Source organism: Panthera tigris, chromosome E3 (genome assembly GCF_018350195.1).
Source record: "Panthera tigris isolate Pti1 chromosome E3, P.tigris_Pti1_mat1.1, whole genome shotgun sequence".
Lineage (NCBI taxonomy): Eukaryota > Metazoa > Chordata > Mammalia > Carnivora > Felidae > Panthera > Panthera tigris.
In genome coordinates this window covers 39,231,688-39,249,338 of record NC_056675.1, presented here as the reverse complement: position 1 = coordinate 39,249,338, position 17,651 = coordinate 39,231,688, and the positions used below count along the sequence as shown (strand labels likewise).

The 17,651-nt window shown below is 51.4% G+C and overlaps 1 protein-coding gene across 5 annotated transcripts in view; it reads left to right on the top strand.

Annotated features, from left to right (window-relative positions):
* PDPK1 (3-phosphoinositide dependent protein kinase 1) overlaps window positions 1-17,651 on the top strand; it is a 74,870-nt gene that overhangs the window by 3,875 nt on the left and 53,344 nt on the right. Inside the window, exon 2 of one of the 5 annotated variants that reach the window (XM_042971663.1) lies at window positions 7,979-8,168. The exons of 2 other annotated variants lie outside the window; for them this stretch is intronic. Coding sequence is in view for 1 of the 3 variants with exons in the window: in XM_042971660.1 (XP_042827594.1) it covers window positions 651-674 (24 nt within the window). In the remaining 2 variants the exon portion in view is untranslated. 2 more of the 5 variants (XM_042971660.1, XM_042971665.1) reach the window with 2 other exon arrangements.

The following is a 17,651-nucleotide window of genomic DNA, read 5'->3' as shown; positions in this document are numbered from 1 at the left end:
CCCTGGGACTGTCAGCAGTGATGCGATGGGACTGTTTTCTTCCAAATTTATATTTGATTTTGCAGCCCAAATTTCCGTCTGTGAACACTTCTCAGTTTTGTAGCCAGCAAAGTTGCGTCTCTCGGTGTTGACGCAGAGCCCGGCTCCCGGTCCGAGCCACGCGTCCGAGCCCAGCCCCGCCGCTGCCTTGGGCGTGACCTTGGCCAGCTGGGTGTTGGGGGGCCCTGCGAGCCTCAGTTTCCCACTGTGGGAGCCAGGGATGACAGCTCCCCTCTCTTCCCGCGCGGCCCCGCCCCACGGCCCCCGGATTGGCTCGCGCGGGTCTCCCCCGCGTCCGAAACGGGGCCGGGCCTCTCCCGCTCGCCGGGCCCCAACCCGGAAATGCGGCTCGGAGGCGCCGGCAGGGCTGACCGAGCCGCGGCGGAGCGACGGCGGGCTCGGCCAATGGGCGCGGGCGGCGGCAGCGGCGGGGCGGCGGAAGTCCCGCCCGGCGTCGCGCGGGGGCGGGGCGGCGCCGGGGGCGGCGGGCGGCGGGGCGGGCGCAGGATGAGGGCGGCCATTGCTGGGGCTCCGCCGCGGGGAGGAGGACGCTGAGGAGGCGCGGAGTCGCGCAGCGCTGCGGGGGAGGCGCCCGCGCCGACGCGGGGCCCATGGCCAGGACCACCAGCCAGCTGGTGAGTGCGCGCCGGCCGCTCGGGCGCGCCGGCCCGTCGCCCGGCCAAGCGCGGCGGCCGCCGGGCCCCGGTGAGGCGGGGCGGCCCCGGGTCCCGAGGGCCGGGCGGCGCCTCACCTGCGGCCGGGCGGCCGGGCAGAGGACCGCGGGCTTCGTGAGGGCGCTGCTCGGCCGTCGCGGGGAGCCCGGGCCCCGGCGCGGCGGGAGCCTGCCCGGCGGGGGCGCTGACAGACGCGCGGAGGGCGGGGGAGGCCGGGGAGGTGTCACTGGCCTGTCGCGGTGGAAGTGCTTGGAAAGTTTGTTTTCGGCGCGCCGCGGCCTGGAGCCGAGCCTTTGGGCTTACCTTTCGTTCCGTCTGCGGAGGAACCGCCCTGGGCCTTCACCTGGAAGGGGGGGGTCCCAGTGCCTCTGCTGCAGCGGAGCAGGAGGTACGAGTTCTTGCCCGGAGCACCTGATGCCCCGGGCCCCCCGAATTCACGCCTAGGATGGAATGTGATAGACTGCTGTCCCGGCCCGGCCGAGCGGCCAGGGGTGCTGTTCCTGCCTCGGGGCTCTTCTCCAGCCCCGGCATCGAGAGTGGGAAGCCCCAAGGGGGCCGGACTTGAACCTGCTTACCGGGGGAGGGGATTTGGTGGTGGGGGGAGAGTGATCCTGACGGGGAGGAGGGGTTTCAGGGGAAAATAAAAGGGAAAAGCACTTGTTGGGTTGAATGTTTTTGCTTAAAAGTGTTTCCACGTTTCCCCCCCCCCCCCCTTCCCTCTGTTGCTAAAAGTATCTTGAGCGTTTTGATGTTTTCCCGGTGTTTGAGTTGGGGAGTTGCGAAGGTGTTTTCACGATTTATACCTTGGGTGCAACTGAGAAGTGGGTGCAAAATTAGGTTCCAAAGGCAAGGGAAAATCACTTAAATGAAAGAAGACCCAGGAAATGGACCCGACTCCTTGTTTTGCAGCGTACAGCCTTGTGGTGGCGGTTCTTAATCTTTTTTTTTTTTTTTTTTTGCGGGGGGGGGGGGTGTCTTGTACCCCTTTGAGAATCTGACGGAGGGAATGAATCCTCTCCTGAGATTAAAACACAGAGCCGCCCCGCATTTTGTAGTTACTTCCGCTGGTTCTTGAACCTTCTGCAGCTCCTCAGTGGACTTCAGGCGGAGAACACCGTAGGGATGGGTGACGCTCCAGAGCCGCAGAGGAGGACCTGTTCAGTTGAGAAAACGGTGAAAGGGAAAGGGGCCGTCTTTGGCTGTTGCGACATGTGGCCGTACCCTGGGGTGTCTGGGCTGACAGGCAAAAACACGAAAGAGGCTTTTGGCGAGCCTCAGTGGAGGCCGGGGGTGAGCACGATCCCAGAAAGCGTGTAACACGAACCGTCCTACGGCGGTGCTGTTGGGGCGCAAGGTGCGAACTTTGCTGGAGTCCTCGGAAGGGGCAGAGAGCACATTTCCTCACCGTCTTGGCCCTTCGCGTGATGGGCGGTCGACATCGGGAGTTTTCTCTAGTAAGCCGTCTTCTTAGCGCGGAATTGCTGGCATCCATGGAGGGAAAATGAATCTGGGTACAGCGGAGAGACCTCGCCGTCAGGAAGCCAGAGGAGCAAGGCTTTTGTTGGGTCCCCCCTGCCGGGTGAAGATAGGCCGTGTTTCCCCTCGGTGATGGCGCAGGTGCCCCCAGTATTGGCTTTTTCATCCGAGGACAGGTAGGCTTGGCGCTTCTGACAGTTCGGGTCTGGATTTTCAAGGTGGCACTGTGGGAGAAGCCCGTGGCCCCGCTGTGGATCTTGCCACTTTCCTGAGCGTGCGCCGCCAGCAGGGGGGCGCTACCGTGAGGTCTGAACGTGGCCTAGCCTGCTTGGATCCTCAGGTGGGCCGGAGGCTGTCCATAGCTCGTGCTGAGCACGGACTTTGTTTTTTAAATTTTTCTCTGGTTTTTTTGAGGGGGGAGGGGCAGAGAGAGAGGGAGGGAGAGAGTCCCAAGCCGGCTTCACGCTCCAACTCACAAACTGAAATCCTGACCGAAGCATGAGATCACGACCGGAGCCGAAATCGAGAGCGGACGCTTAGACGACTGAGCCACCCGGGGTCCCCTGTGGAACACTTACTTTAAAAAGCAGGCACTTTTCCAGATAGCTCCCGCCGTGTTGCTTGATTTCCGTTGATAGGGTGGGTGAGGTCGGTGTCGTTCCCGTTTTACGGGCGTGGAGACCGGGAGACCGATGGATGGGGGGTAAGTATCTACCTGTTAAACCGAGCGCCTCTTGAACCCACGACTGAGCCGCGGCAGGGCCCCGGGCTCCCCTCTGCCCCCTCGCGTGGGGAGGGCCCCGAGGGCCGGCCTGGCGGGGGGCTCGGACGCCACTTGGCTTGAGGAGGTCCTCGGTGCCACTGCCCAGAACGTCTTTCCCGGGGTTGTGCCTGAGTGTCCCGACGGTGCCGTGCTGGAGGCAGGAGGGACCTCTTCACGTGGAAGGACCGCACACTTACTTATTTCTCGGGGCAGATGGCTGAACTCTGTGACCCCTGGAGCCCGTTTCGGCCTCGCGCTGTCAGAAAGCAGCTGTTTGGAAAGAGGCTCCGCTTCGTCTGTGTTTGGGGGCCGCTGTTCTGAGTGGGGGAGGCTTGGGTTCCTCCCTCTGGGAGACCAGGGCTGCAGTGGCTTTGCTGGAGGTAAAGCGGGAGACGCTTTGCGAGCGTGGCCGCGTCCGTGCGGGGAGGCGGTTGGGAGAGCGGGGGACATGGAGAGGAGTGGGTTCTGATTTCCACACTCCTTTTCGGGTAGCTCCCTCTCATCGTGGTCTCGGGCGGTGTGATGTGTTTCTGTCCCCGCGACGCCCCTGCAGAGCGGGCAGGGTGAGGTCCCCACACTGAGAGGTGGGAGTGTGGGTTTGTCCTCTTCCGACAGGGTCTTGGGGGAAGGAGCGCGGCGGCAGCCTGTGTAGACGCGGGGCCTGAGCAGAGGCCCTGGGCAGCTCTTCAGAGCAGGCCTCGGCCTCTAGGCCGCCTGTAGCCCAGTTTCGGCGAGGAAGAAAAGGCGACCCCAGGGCGTGTCTTCCCTTCGTGCCACGTCCTCATCCCCGAGCCGAGCCGCACGACGTGGGGTTTGGGTGCGTGGAGGGCGAGGGTGTGATGAAGGGGGAAGCGCTGCGGAAACGGGGTGAGCGCGCTCCGTCCCCTCCGAGTTGGTAGTGTGGAGAGCCCTCCCTGGCAGTGCACTTGGACCTTTCCTGAGGAGAATTTTCCGTGGAAATGGACTTTGGTGGGATCCCATGTGTGGCTGAGGAACATTTGATGCAGAAATGACTCCCTCAGCAGGTGTGAGGGCTGGGACGGACGTGTGCGAGCTCTGCCCCTGCCCTTTTGATGATAGCTGGCCGAAGGGGTGAGGAGTGCAGTTGTTTTGAAGGCAGGTTCAAAGGGCAAATCACCGGGGAGGAAGTGCTGGTGTGGAAACGAAGTTTTGGACGGGTATCATTCAGGCCTTTTTACTAGTGCCTTCTTCTGTAATTAGGTCGTGTTTAATACCGGACCCTTTAAAACATTGCTTGATTATCGAGAACCGGTTTTTATCCAGTCTCTAGCTGAATCGACAGGCAGAGTTGATTTCCTTTCCTTTCCCCTTTCCTTTCCTTTCCTGTTATATGTATTTATTTTTGAGAGCGAGCGAGCGAGAGAGAACGTGTGTGCGCGTGTGGGTAGGGACGGGATAGAGAGATAGGGAGACAGAATCCCAAGCAGGCTCCACGCTGCCAGCGCAGAGCCCAACATGGGGCTTGAACCCACAAACCGTGAGATCACGACCTGAGCTGAAATCAGATACTTAACTGACTGAGCCACCCAGGCACCCCAGAGTGCGTTATTTTCGAGTGATGGGGAATATGTTCTGCTGATAGTGCCTTGGATATGAAAGGCCTTTCAGGTTTGTGATGGTTCTTGAGGATCTGTTTTCATTGCTTGACTGGTTGCATTTATGTAGTTGCCCAGAGTCTGTTTCCATCCTCTTAGACTGGAAAATTTTCCTTACTTAAACTGAAATTTTTACTCCCAAGAAATTCCAAGTCCTTTTGAATGTCTTAAGAGAGATAGTTTGTTATAAAGGATTTACATTTGTGGGTTTCAAATCCCTCATCAGAGGAACCGATTCAGGTTTCTGTGTAAATAGTTGGATTGCACATAGGCCCACAGAAGTAGAACTGACAGCACCGCAAGCTCGGTGCGCAGAATAGACGGCCACGGCCTACGTCAGCAGCCCCTGCCCGGACGCACGGCCCGCAAAGCAGACAAGGACGGTTTGCATTTGGAGTGTTGCCCAGGAGCCTGATGAAGGTGGGCACATAGTTCCTGGTGGCCTAGTGACCTCCTCTGCCCCACACACGAGATCAAGTGTCCTCTGCACCAGCCGCTGTGCTTTGAATCAGCTTGCAGCCTTCAGGGAATCGCAATATTTAAAGGCATGTGTGAAGGTGTGTCTGGATGCCAAGCAGGGTCGTTCTGGAGGTGTGTGCCTTCTGCATGTTGGTGGAGCTGGGGGTGGCAGGTCTGCCCACGCTGGAGAAGGCTGGAGAGGCCCGTGTGCAGGCAGCTGCGTTGTGTGTGTGTGTGTGTGTGTGTGTATGTATGTGCATCTCGGAAGTATCTCACAATTCATCTGGCTGAAGCTTAGCTGTTACAATGAAATCATTGTTAAAGTCTCATTCTTCAACCTGTTTTTCTCTTTTGGAATTAATTGTACTGCAGTGGGAGTTGTATCTCAAAGCGACAGCTGTATATTGGATGCTGTCAGAGAAGGCTGATAAGATTTGCAGGGAAGCTTGAAGCCTTACAGAAATTGTTGTTATGTGCTTTGACCTGCCGTGGTACCTGTGGGAAAAGGGGCCTGGAGTTAACTTTTCTGTTCTCCCTCCCTGTTTCTGAGAAGCTGGGAGGACAAAGCCTGCAGTGGACCTGGGAGCTCTGTGCCACCCAGGAGGAAAAGGTTCTACCTTGCAGATCTTGCTCTTAGACCCAGTCTGAAGTAGAGGGCATGTATTCAGTTGTGGCCTGGCTCTGGATGCTCCCCTACAGTGAAGGAAGTGGCTTCATCTCAAGGGGTGGCCATATCGCATTCTCATCACACACTCTCCCCTGGCAGGGCTGAAAACATTGACACACTTTGTTCCTAGTCCCCCTTTCTCGGTGACTGGGAAGTGAGCACTGCTGGAAGGGTGCCTCAGTTCCAGCATTCCTAGGACTTCCCTGTCTCTCCTAGCCTGTCCCTTTGCTCCTCCTCGATGAGAGTCCCTTCTCGGATGCACCTGCCGAGTGCCCTGTACAGCCCAGGTAGTGTCCAGGGTGTTCTAAGCTGCCGGTTTCTCCTCTTCAGGCTCTTCCTCTTTGCCTGAAGAAATTCCCCCAGTGGAAACTACCCCCTTGGTGACCGTGAAGCCTTTTCTGAGTGATCAGCTTCTTTGTGTGTGTCCCACCCACCCCTGCCCCATCCCTGTCCGCTTTGGTCTGCAATAGTTTTATTATATAGTCAGTTCTGAAACAGGTTCTGTGCCTTGTTTTGTCCTTGTCTTTCTGAACTTTGAGGCTCTGGATGGCTTTGGTTACTGTCTCATCTTTTCTCTTCATGGTTCTCATGCCTGGACTTCCAGTAGTATTTGTCACATACCCGTGTATCTTCCCATTTTTGCCATTTGTTAAAAGCATGTCAGAATCCTACATGTACATTCTGATTCCCTTGCATTTACAGCTGTATATGCTCAAGGGGTGGAGGGCTTCATCAGAAACTGTTTGTTCCCTATTTAATGCCCCGTTTGCAAGCATTCCGAACCAGGAAGAAGTCAGACGCTTAAAAACATGGATTCATGTTCCACTCTTCTGTTGTCTAAGGAAATACAACTTAAGAAGGAGATACTCTCTTTTTCCATGTATATATTATATCACTTACCTGACCCTTGAGAGGTTATATTTCAGAGGTACCCATTTCTTTTCGTAACTATAGCTCCTTGCAGGTTGGGGACCAACTGTTGGGTTAAATCTGGAGTAGCAAACTACTTACGTCAAACATACAGTATTTGAGCTGAGGCTTTTCATGTTGGCACTGCCGCCATGGTGGGCGAGGCCTGCCGTGGACCACTGTCCTCACGTAGCCAGACCCTGAGTACCGAACCTGTAGAAGTGCCAGCCGCCAGTGTCGGTGATGTGGGCTCTGCGCGAGAGACAGCTACTCTCAAGGCAGTTGCTTTCCCGTTAGGAGGACTTTTTCCTTGAAGATTCCTGAGGATGAGGGTCACCCTAGCAGTCTCTCTGCCCAGAAGCCAAGCTGCTATTCTCTTATGATATAGGGCCCTTAGGGGAAATGGCACGTATTTCTCTGCTGCTTTAGGCGAGGTCAGTGAGGGCTTTCCCCAGGCCTTGACTTTGCTCTGATTTATAAAAGTATCCTGTCCTAAAAGGGGCATAAGCTCTGTGGCTAGGTGCGACCACATCCAGTGCCACAGCTCTTCATCCAGGTGCATGAAGCCCCACCCTCCTCGGATGGTTGTGTGGCTGATGGTTCTGGGGGTTGTCCATGCAGCCCCCCTTGTCTTAGAGGTTCCTACCATGCACTTACGCATGGATGCTCAGTGAGTGAGAGAGCCACCAACCTAGCAGGAGGGCAGGAGTGACAAGAGCGTTAGACCCAGCATGGGCCAGCGCTGGCCGTTAAGAAGTGCAGCATGGGTTCCTCCTTCGGGAAATGATGGGACCAGCCCATTCTTTGGGAAAGTTGCCCAGACGCTGGTTTTGCTCAGCTCTGCTCTTAGGAAGGTCTGATCTGGAGAGTCACAGCAGCCAGACCCTGTGGGGGCAGGTGAGGTAGCAAGCTAACTTACTAGGAAAGCTAAGAAGCTTGATAACTGCTTGTTTCCGGGCTCTTGTCATTATTAACTGGCTTCCTTCCTCGAGGGTGAGCCCTGAGCTCTTCTGCATTTTTTCTCTGCAGTGAATGGCCCATGACTTAGGCTGGACAGGAGGCTGAGAGAATAATCTGTCCTCTCAGTGCATGATCTCTGAAGCTCAGGATTTACTGCCCCCCTTTTCCATTGTCAACTCATTTTTTTCTTCCTGCAGTTTGGCATTTTTCTTTGATGGGTTTTTTTTTTCATTCGTCAAAATTATAGTCTTCTACTGATTGTATGTACATAGCTGGTTATTATCAGATATACAGCTTTAAAAATGTGTGTCTAAATATAGATTTTATTTGTGAATGCATTTTATTCTCATTCCTAAAAAAAGAAAACAAAACTTGTAATCTAAATGCTTTTTTTGTTGTTGTTGTTTAATCTTAGAAAAGTCTCCTGCCCAGAAGCTGCTGGCACTGTGCTTTGTGTCTCGGGTGGAAGGGGGTGAGGATGGTCTGGTGATGGAGAAGAGACCTCAACAGAACCAGGCCTCCACACTCGTGGCCTGAAGGAGTCCTTGGGTGAAAAAGATGGCTGCTCAGCGGGTGTGGGACAGCCTGCATGTGCCCCCAGCCCTGTGAGTCCCACCAGCCACAGCCCCACCCCAGGGGCTGAGGGGAGACTGGCCCCAAGGGCAGTGAATTGCTCTGCCAGCCTTAGTGGGGCCGCTCCAGAGAGGAGGGCAGAAGAACGTGGACTTATGTGCACTGAGCCGGGGCTTTCCTGGCAGGGCAACCCAGAGGGTAAGGGAGCAGGGGGCAGCCAAGTGTGGAGGAAGTTTGAGGAGGGAGCGCATGTCTAGTGTTGGGAAGACCGGGAGGGCTGTGCTTGCCTAGGGCTTTTGCAGGGAGACCTCTCTGCTCCAAAAACAGAAGGCTTTTGGACGATGCAAGCTAAAGAAGGTGGGGGTGTTAGGAAATTTATTCTTAACTTTTTCTGTTAGTTTTTTTCTTTAAGTGTATTTCATTCAGATTGTTTAAGTTTACTTGAAGCTATCAAAATAGCCTCCAAAGAAACATTTTTTTTTAAACTTAGTTTTTAAAATTTTATTTTAGAGAGGGGCTGGGTAGAGGGGCAGGGGTGGGGAGAGAGAGAATCCTAAGCAGGCTCCATACTCAGTGTGAAGCATGATCAGGGCCTCATTCCCGCGACCCTGGGATAGGCATCATGACCTGAGCTGAAATCAAGAGTCAGACATTCAACTGACTAGCCAACCAGGTGCCCCACAAAAAACTTTTTTTTTTTTTTAATATATTTTAATTTATTTTTTATTTTTGATAGACCAAGCAGGGCAGGGGCAGAGAGAGAGGGAGAGAGAAAATCCCAAGCAGGCTCCGCACTGTCAGCCTAGAGCCCAATGTAAGGCTTGAACTCACAAACCATGAGATCATGACCTGAGCTAAAATCAAGAGTTGGATGCTTAACTGACTGAGTCACCCAGGCACCCCGATAAACTTGGGGTGCCTGGCTGGCCCAGTTGGTCGAGCATGTGACTCTCGATCTCGGGGTTGTGAGCTCAAGCCCCACACAGGATGTAGAGATTACTTAAAAATAAGATCTTTAAAAATAAATAAATAAACTAAAGTTGATTTTGGGGTAATTTTAGATATATAGAAAAGTTGTGAAAAACACAGAGTTCCCATAAAACCCATCATCCCACCTCCCTTAATGTTAACATTTTTACAGCATATCACTTCTGTCAAACTCAGAAATGAATGTTGGTGCCACACTCTGAACTGCAGACCTGTTGGGGTTTCATCAGTCCTCCCCACCCCCCCCCCCCCCCCCCCCCCCCACTCCCCACCACTGTCCTCCTGTTCTATGATCCCATCCAGGAGCCACGTTCACTTAGTCGTTTCCTTGATTTCCTTTGGTCTAGGACAGATTCTCGTTGCATCCAGTTTTTCATGAACTTGATGCTTTTGAAGAGTATTGGTCAAGTATTTTGTAGCCTGTCCCTCAGTTTGGTTTTGTCTGATGTTTTTGGTGATGACACTGGAGTTATCGGATCTGGAAGAATCCCACAGAGGTGGGGGTGTCTCTAGTGCATCCTGTCAGGGGTCCATGTGCCTTATTACTGGTGAGACAAAACAGGATTAGGTCTTAATGACTGGAATTAGGTCTATGGCCCTGCTCTGCTCTCTGTTACTTGTTATTTTGTCATAGGATGACCACAGTATTTCTATTTTTTTTAATATTTTACATATTTTTGAGAGAGAGTGCAAGTGAGGGTGGGGCAGAGAGCGGGGGACAGAGGATGCAAAGTAGTTTCTGCACTGACAGAACAGAGCCCGACACGGGGCTTGAACTCATGAACCATGAGATTGTGACTTGAGCCAAAGTCGGACGCTCAGCCGACTGAGCCACCCAGGTGCCCCCACAGTATTTCTGTTTTGGAAGGCACTGTCATACTCACCCAGTTGGATACTCCTGAGTTCCACGTGAAGATACCTGGGACCCGCAGGGCTTCTAACTTAACACACTGGATCAGAGCTGGCATGGGGTCCAGGTACCTACTTGTTTCGACTGCTTTCTGGTAACATGAACACTTCTGGGATAGCACAGGGACAGAGATGTTCCCAGGTACGGAGTGAACCCGAATGCCCTGATAGAACTGATTTCGAATCCGGTCCAGGCCCCTGCCCCTCTGGAGTATTTGGAGTCGGTGATCCACTGGGCATTTGCCACGGTCTGCTCAGGTCCTCTGTGCCCAGTCCCTTCCTGCTCTCTCTGCAGGCAAGAGGATGGAGTTATGTCACCTGGCCCTTGTGAAAATTAGGTGGTCAGCTTTGATTCGTTCTCTTCTGGCTTTTTTCCTTTCCTTTTTAAAAAAAAATTTTTTTAACGGTTTTTATTTATTTTTGAGACAGGGAGAGACAGAGCATGAACAGGGGAGGGTCAGAGAGAGGGAGACACAGAATCTAAAACAGGCTCCAGGCTCTGAGCTGTCAGCACAGAGCCCACCGCGCGGCTCAAACTCACGGACCGCGAGACCATGACCTGAGCCGAAGTCGGCCGCTTAACCGACTGAGCCACCCAGGCGCCCCTGGCTTTTTTCCTTTCTGGTGAAGCTGCCGTTGTTCATTGTCTGAAGACTTTGCCTTGAGTCGCAGTCTAACTTGTGGGCTGTTCTTTGGGGCTTGTAGAGTGAATCCAGAGCAGAGTTTGGAGTGTTTTTCTAGCCTGGAACTCCGAGGATAAGCATTTTCGGAAAATCGTGGATTTCATTTTTTTCTCCTCCCATCTACACACGGCAAATACAAGACCTTTTTGAAGATAAGAATTGGTAGGAAGAGAGAACAGGGCAGGGGTCTAAGGGAAAGCACTTCAAAGAAAATGATGGTGACAGCCCCCGGCCACAGGCAGATAGACCTCAGGGTGTCGAGGGCCCGCCCTGGGGCTGGGGCCAGTCTCGGGAGGTGTGCGGAAGGTGTGCGTCAGGTGGGCAGAGTTGGCTAAGACAAGGTGAAATACAGACTGGTGTGCCTGCGCACCCTTCTTGCCATATTCCTCCTTCTCTTGTTTCTGGCAACTGCCTCTAAATGGGTGGTTGGAGGAGGTGTAGATGAATGTCGTGCTAGACAAAATAGATCTTTCCCCGCGTGCCGATGGTGGCGTGCAGCTCTGCTGTGGCAGTTAGCCGTTAACACTGGGACACAGTGTCTCTGGGTCTCGCTTGGCCGTTATTGTTCCCAGTAAGAAACTCTTCATTCAAATTTTGCAGATACGGAGTCCAGGAAGGGAGGGCAGCTGCTTATAGTGCCTTTTCAGTTGTCAGGAGAGGAGGCATCCTCAGTTAGAGATCGCTGTCTCTTCTGCTGTTGCAAACCACACAAGTGTTTACCACTGGATGGGTGTTCCTGCTAGGTGACATTTATTCATGTGGCCAGTGGCATTTTGGGGGCTGGTTTTGTTTTTGTTTTTGTTTTTTCCTATTTCAAGGAGAGAGAAACTTCCGAGGATTAAAGATCCCAAGTCTGACCACAATCTGGCATTTTCCTTACAGGATGATGTGTTAGAGTTACTAGAACAGTTATCCTTGTCCCCGTGCTTTATATGTTTATGTGTGGGAAACACTGATGGAAGGCAAAACCAGGACATTTTTAGGAACTGTGGGAAGTTTCTGTGTTGGTCCCTTTACTGCTCTCAGGAATCTTGTGCCTCGCCAGGGGAGATGTTCGCTTGGCGGTGCATGAGCTGTGGGCCGGCAGGACAGAGTGCAGCACTGTCCACACTAAGGTTGAAGGGCACAGGGGGAGGAGAGGGCACAGCTAGCTGGATCAGATATGTGGGAGGTACTGAGGGTCCCCAGCCCAGCAGAACGGAGAGGAGGGGAATTCTGGAGGAGAGGGATTGGTAGGGCATTGGAAGTGCCCATATGCTGTAGATTTTTTTTAACTTTTGACTTTTTAGTCTTGGAGGCCATGGGAGGTTTCCTCGAAGGAGATGGTGTCGACCTGGTAGCTGGAGAGTGGGAAAGAGGAGGCCCCCAGCATTTGGCTCCCCTGGGTAGGACAGCAAACAGCTGGGTGCCTCCTGGCCTTTAGGGCATCATGAGGTAACCTTTTGATCAAGTTAGGTATCACTCAGATTTCCAGCCTAGATGATGGCGAAAACGTGTGTTGAATAAACTTAATTCCCAGCGAGAGGTTCATGTTTAAGTGTTATATAATTAATGTGCCTTTAGGTTAGAAACCCAGTCTTTTTAGTTGTCAACTTTAATATGTTGAGTTATTAATTTTTAGCAAAACAGAAGGCAAGAGTGTGTTATTGTTTTGTGACTAATAATAGTAAAGCTTTTAATGCATATTCGTTTTAGATTTTATCCAAGGTTATTTGGCTGTGAAATGAAATCTTAAGTATATGATTAGACTAATTGTCTTTGAAATGTTGCTGTTTTTCTGATACAGCTCCAGAGTGGCAGTCTTGAAAAGCGGAAATATGATTTCCATGGTGAACCTCCCCACCCCGGTAGTTAATGATTTCTCCCTCCCACATAGGATCTGTGTCTGAAAGATATGAGTTTACTCATCTCATTAGCAAAAACTCATTACACGTCCTGAGTCCTTGATGTGAATGAATGAGCTGGTGAACCTAGAAGGAAGTTCAAAGGGTCTGTTGGTCCCATGTGGTATCATCAGTGTCCATTGAGGACTTGAGCCTAACGTGGGATATGGTAGTGATTGCTCAGCACACCTCAGGAAGAGCCTGCCAGGTGAGGGCCCCACTTACCTACCTGGCTCACATGGAATATCAGCATCTGAGACGCCTGTTGCTAAGTGGGGTGGGATTTGAATATGGTTTCACTGCTGGGTGTGTAACTGTCGCCAAGGACCTGCCTTGTGCCTCAGCGTCCCCCATCTTTAAAAAAAAAAAAAAATGGATGTGGGCGGTCCTCACCCTGAGTTGTTTTGGGGACTAACCGTGGTAACATGCATAAAATGGTCAGAGGAGCACATAGCAAACAGTAAGCACTTAGCAAATGTTATCGTTTATAGAAGTAGAGAAAAATGGCATTTCATTATTTTTATCTTAATGGTATTTAATTTTTTTTTTAAACGTTTATTTATTTTTGAGACAGAGACAGACAGAGCATGAACGGGGGAGGGGCACAGAGAGGGAGACACAGAATTGGAAGCAGGCTCGAACTCACGGACTGCGAGATCGTGACCTGAGCTGAAGTCGGACGCTTAACCGACTAAGCCACCCAGGCGCCCCTATCTTAATGGTATTTAAAGTTGTATCTGTAAAGGGTATGTGTAATTATTTGGAGAATTCAAAGAATGAACACATAAACAGACTTGCATGTGTCCACCACCTTGCTTTAAACATAGGGTATTCACCAGGTTTTTGGAAGCCCTCTGAGTGGCTCTCCTGATTGTAATCTCATGCCCAGCGGTCCAGAGGTAACTGACATCCTGATGTTCATGTTAATCAAGTTAATGGTGTGTGAAGTATGCCTTTAGGCAGTTCCAAAGTGCAGGAAGCAAGCGGAGCTTCTGTGTCCATGAAAAGATTCTGTATTTCATAACCTGTGATGACGTATGTACAGCGTTAACAGTGAAGATACAGGTTAGTGAGATTCGGAGACCGTGTTGGCCGAGTCCTGCCATCTGTGAAGCCTGAAGGCTAGACTTCAGGTGGATGGCAGCCCTGACCTTGTGTCCCTCTACCTGCCTCGCCTGCTTCTTGCTCGGTGAGAGGCTCCAAGGGACTGAAGGACACAGTGGGAAGACAGATAAGTGGCCACCCTCAGGGATCACCCACTGAATGCTTCTCCCTTCCCTTTCTGCCCTTTCTCCACCCTATTCTGTGGAACAGTAGAAACAGTCGTACTCCGGTCTTTCTTGAGAGCCAGGCAGCTGACCACCTGGAGCTTCAGCTGGTCAGTGTGGTTCCACACTGGTTAGCACAAGCTGTGTTTTGCTTTGTGTCATGCTGCACAAGAGCTTGGTGACCACTTGTCTTACGTGAGCCGGCTCCCTGTCTGCCTGAGGTTGAAGACCTGTGTGGCCTGCGGAGCATGTGGCACAGTGTGTGTTGTGAGCTCAGGAAGACAGACACCTGGCCCCCAGAGTCCCCTCCTGCCACCTTAGGCAGCAGCCACGTGAGCCACGACACACCTCACAGAGTGCTTCCTGCACTTGTCTGTTACAGGCGCTCAGCAGCCCTCAAGAGGTGGGTGAATGTTATCAACCTCATTTTATTATTTAAAAAAATTTTTTTGAAAATAGCTTGCTTATTTATTTATTTATTTATTTAAAAATAATGTTTGTTTATTTTTGAGGGGGGAGTGTGAGCAGGGGAGGGGCAGAGAGAGAGGGAGACAGGATCCCAAGCCGGCTCTGCTGTCAGTGCAGAGCCTGACTTGGGGCTCAGACTCATGAACCTGAGCCGAAATCAAGAGTCAGACACTCAGATACTGAGCCACTCAGGCCCCCTGGTTTTTTGTTTTTTTTTTAAATATTTGTTTTGAGAAAGAGAGGGAGAGGAGAAGTGCATGTGAGGGGAGGGACAGAGAGAGGAGAGAGAGAGAATCTCAAGCAAGGTCTGTGCTGTCAGCACAGAGCCCAACATGGGGCTGGATCCTCTGAACCATGAGATCATGACCTGAGCCAAAATCCACAGACACCTAACTATGCCACCTAGACACCCCCAACCTCATTTTACAGAAGAGTAAATTATGGCTCAGAGTGTGTGGCTTACCCATGGTTATCCCTGGTTTCAGCTAAGTCACAGATCTAGAACTTGGGTCCACAATTTTGCTACTCCACCACCGTTTGTTCCTCTTGGTGGAAGTAGGGGGTGGGGCGGCAGCAGTGGTTTCTGGGCCTGATTCTGAGCTTTGTGGAACCTCCTGGGGTGAGAGGACGTTTTTTACAGTGAGCCTGGTTGATGTGAGAGCAGGGTTCCTTTGGGGATGAGCCGGCGGGGTTGGTGGCAGTTTCCCACCCCTGGTTATGCAGGGAGCTAGAGGGAGGTGTCCCCACTGTGTCCAGCATTGGCTGTGCCTGTCTCAGTGTGTTCCAGGGCTCCAGAGCACACTCTGCCCAGGCGGCATTTAAAGACCACTTAGCGTTTTGAGTTTGGGATCCTCTCCCAAGGAAAAGTTGCCGGCTGGAGCCTTAAACCACATGGCTGCCTCTTGACCATATAAGAGCCTGATTTTATTTTTATTTTAAAAAAATGGTTTTTTTAATGTTTTTATTTTATTTTTGAGAGAGAGAGAGACATAGTGAGAGCAGGGGAGGGGCAGAGAGAGAGAGAATCTGAAGCAGGCTCCAGTCAGCGCAGAGCCCAACTTGGGGCTTGAAGTCACAGACTGCAAGATCATGACCTGAGCCGAAGTCAGACGCCCAACTGACTGAGCCACCCAGGCACCCCAGAAGGGCCTGATTTTGATCTTGGTTTCTCTCACAGTGTGTTTGGGGGCTCAACCTCCCTGTATCATTTTGTTTGCCTCAGAGTTAGAATCGGACCTTCTAGTACAGTGTATATTTAATTCAGTTTTACTCAGATACATAAACCACACATTTGGAAAGGGGATGGGCTTCGTTTTTGTCTCCAAAGGCTTATTTTATGATCTGATGGCCCTTGGAATGGAAACCTCTCCTCTGTTATTTAATTGTAGAAGTGTTTTTAGTGCACTCCCTCTGAGTTGGCTGGTGTGCTTTGTGTAGATTAACTCATTAAATCCTCACAGCAAGCCTGGGAGGTCTGGTCTCCTTATTCCTAGCTGTGAGGTAGAGTCTGAGCCACAGAGAGGAGACCTAACTTGTTCAAGGTAAGACAGCCAATGAGGAGCAGGGCTGGGATCCGAACCTGCAGAGTGAGAGTTCTAACCGTTTCGTGCTAATTCTTCACTCGTGCTTGTAGCTTTTGTCTGTCTGTCCGAGGCCGAGACTAGTTCATAGGCAAAAGGTGTAGGCAGTTTAGGAACTAACGATTAAGCTTTCCGATATTTATTCCTGTGATATCAAGGAATTAGATTCTTCCTCAGTGTGTTTGTAGAAATGTAAGAAACCCTTAAGAGCCAAGGCATTCTTAAAGAACCTAGTTGTGATTGCTCAGAGAGGGAGTGTGTAGTCCCCCTGCTGTGAATCTGGTGCAGAGCCATGGCCTTCCCCTCAAGGGCAAAGACTTTCTCATCACACCAACCCTGAGTGCAGCCTCAGACTCCCCAAGCTCCTTCTTTGTGAAATCCTTGTTTAATTTGCATTTTATCGTGCCTGAAGAGATAAGATGGGGAGAAATTTCTGGAGGGATCTGAGGAATGGCAGCCATTCATTCCTCTTCCTGCAGATCCCACTCCTCTGCCTCCTGGCATCCACGCAGGTGCTGTCTCCTTTTCTCCTAGTCCCCAGGGTTCAGGTAGGATTGGGCTCTTGGTAGGTGCTCAGTGAATGTCTGTTAGCGGGATGAGTGGATAAATCACTCCGCATTGTGAAATGTTTTAAAGCACATTTTCAAACAAAAAGAAGAAAAATCATGTCTCCCATCCTAGTTCTTCGAAGCACTCTGAGCAAGAAAGCTGCTCTGCAGCCGTGCCTTATCCCCTGTGTAGACGCAGGAGCCCTGGGAGTAGCTATGGCTTCTCCCCAGAGGCTGGCAGGAGCCTCCTGTGGCCTGGTGAGCTCGCTCACTCCTGCCTGCACTTTCCCACCTGCCCAGTAGGGTACTGTCTTGCCACCAGGTGATAACTGACCGTGAGATGTGCTTTAAAAATATGTGGCTCTGTGTTTTAAAAATCAGCTTCCAGGGGTGCCTCCCTGGCTCAGTTGGTGGAGCATGTAATTCTTGATCTTGAGGTTGCGAATTCAGGCCCCATGTTAGGTGTAGAGGGTACTTAAAAATAAAATCTTAAAAAAAAAAAAAAAAAAAAAGCTTTCATCTACCTGGCAGTTGGTTTCCTAAGGGTTAGTGAAGCTGTCTTGTCTGGTGCATGAGACTTGGTGGGAGGTGGGAAAGAAATCTGTGGGTCATTTGTTTTCCTTTGCCATGAGTTTATTTGTGTTTTAATCCCTGTGTTAAAAATGTTTGTTATATTTAGTGGTTTTAAATGGTGGATACTGGGTATTTTGATGTTGATATTTTCCTTAACTCTTAGTGGGTGACCAGTGTACTGTGCATTTCAGTTGAGCCTTAATATGTTTTTGGTGGATATGAAAATGTAACTTGATCTCAAATTAATTCTCCCTTGAAAGTTTCTACTTCTGAGAGGGGACTGTCGAACTCGATGCTCATGGGGTCAAAGAAGTTGAAACTCTTTTAAGTTTTTATTTACAAATTGTGTGAAACAAGTTGAAGTCCACAGAAAATGCCCAGTTCACAAATGGACTGTATTCTTACAAGTTCAGTTGGAATCAACTGTATAAGACTCAGGCTTGTCTTCCTGTCAGAGCCACTCCTGTGAAGGGCTGGTTGTGGTCCCTGCTCCGAGAGGTGAGGTGAGCACAGCAGGTGGCACTTGTACGTAGATTCTCCCTCCACACCGATGTGGACAGAAAGAGATTCTTGCTGAGGGGGGAGGGGGGACATGGTGATACCCTATTCCAGAGGC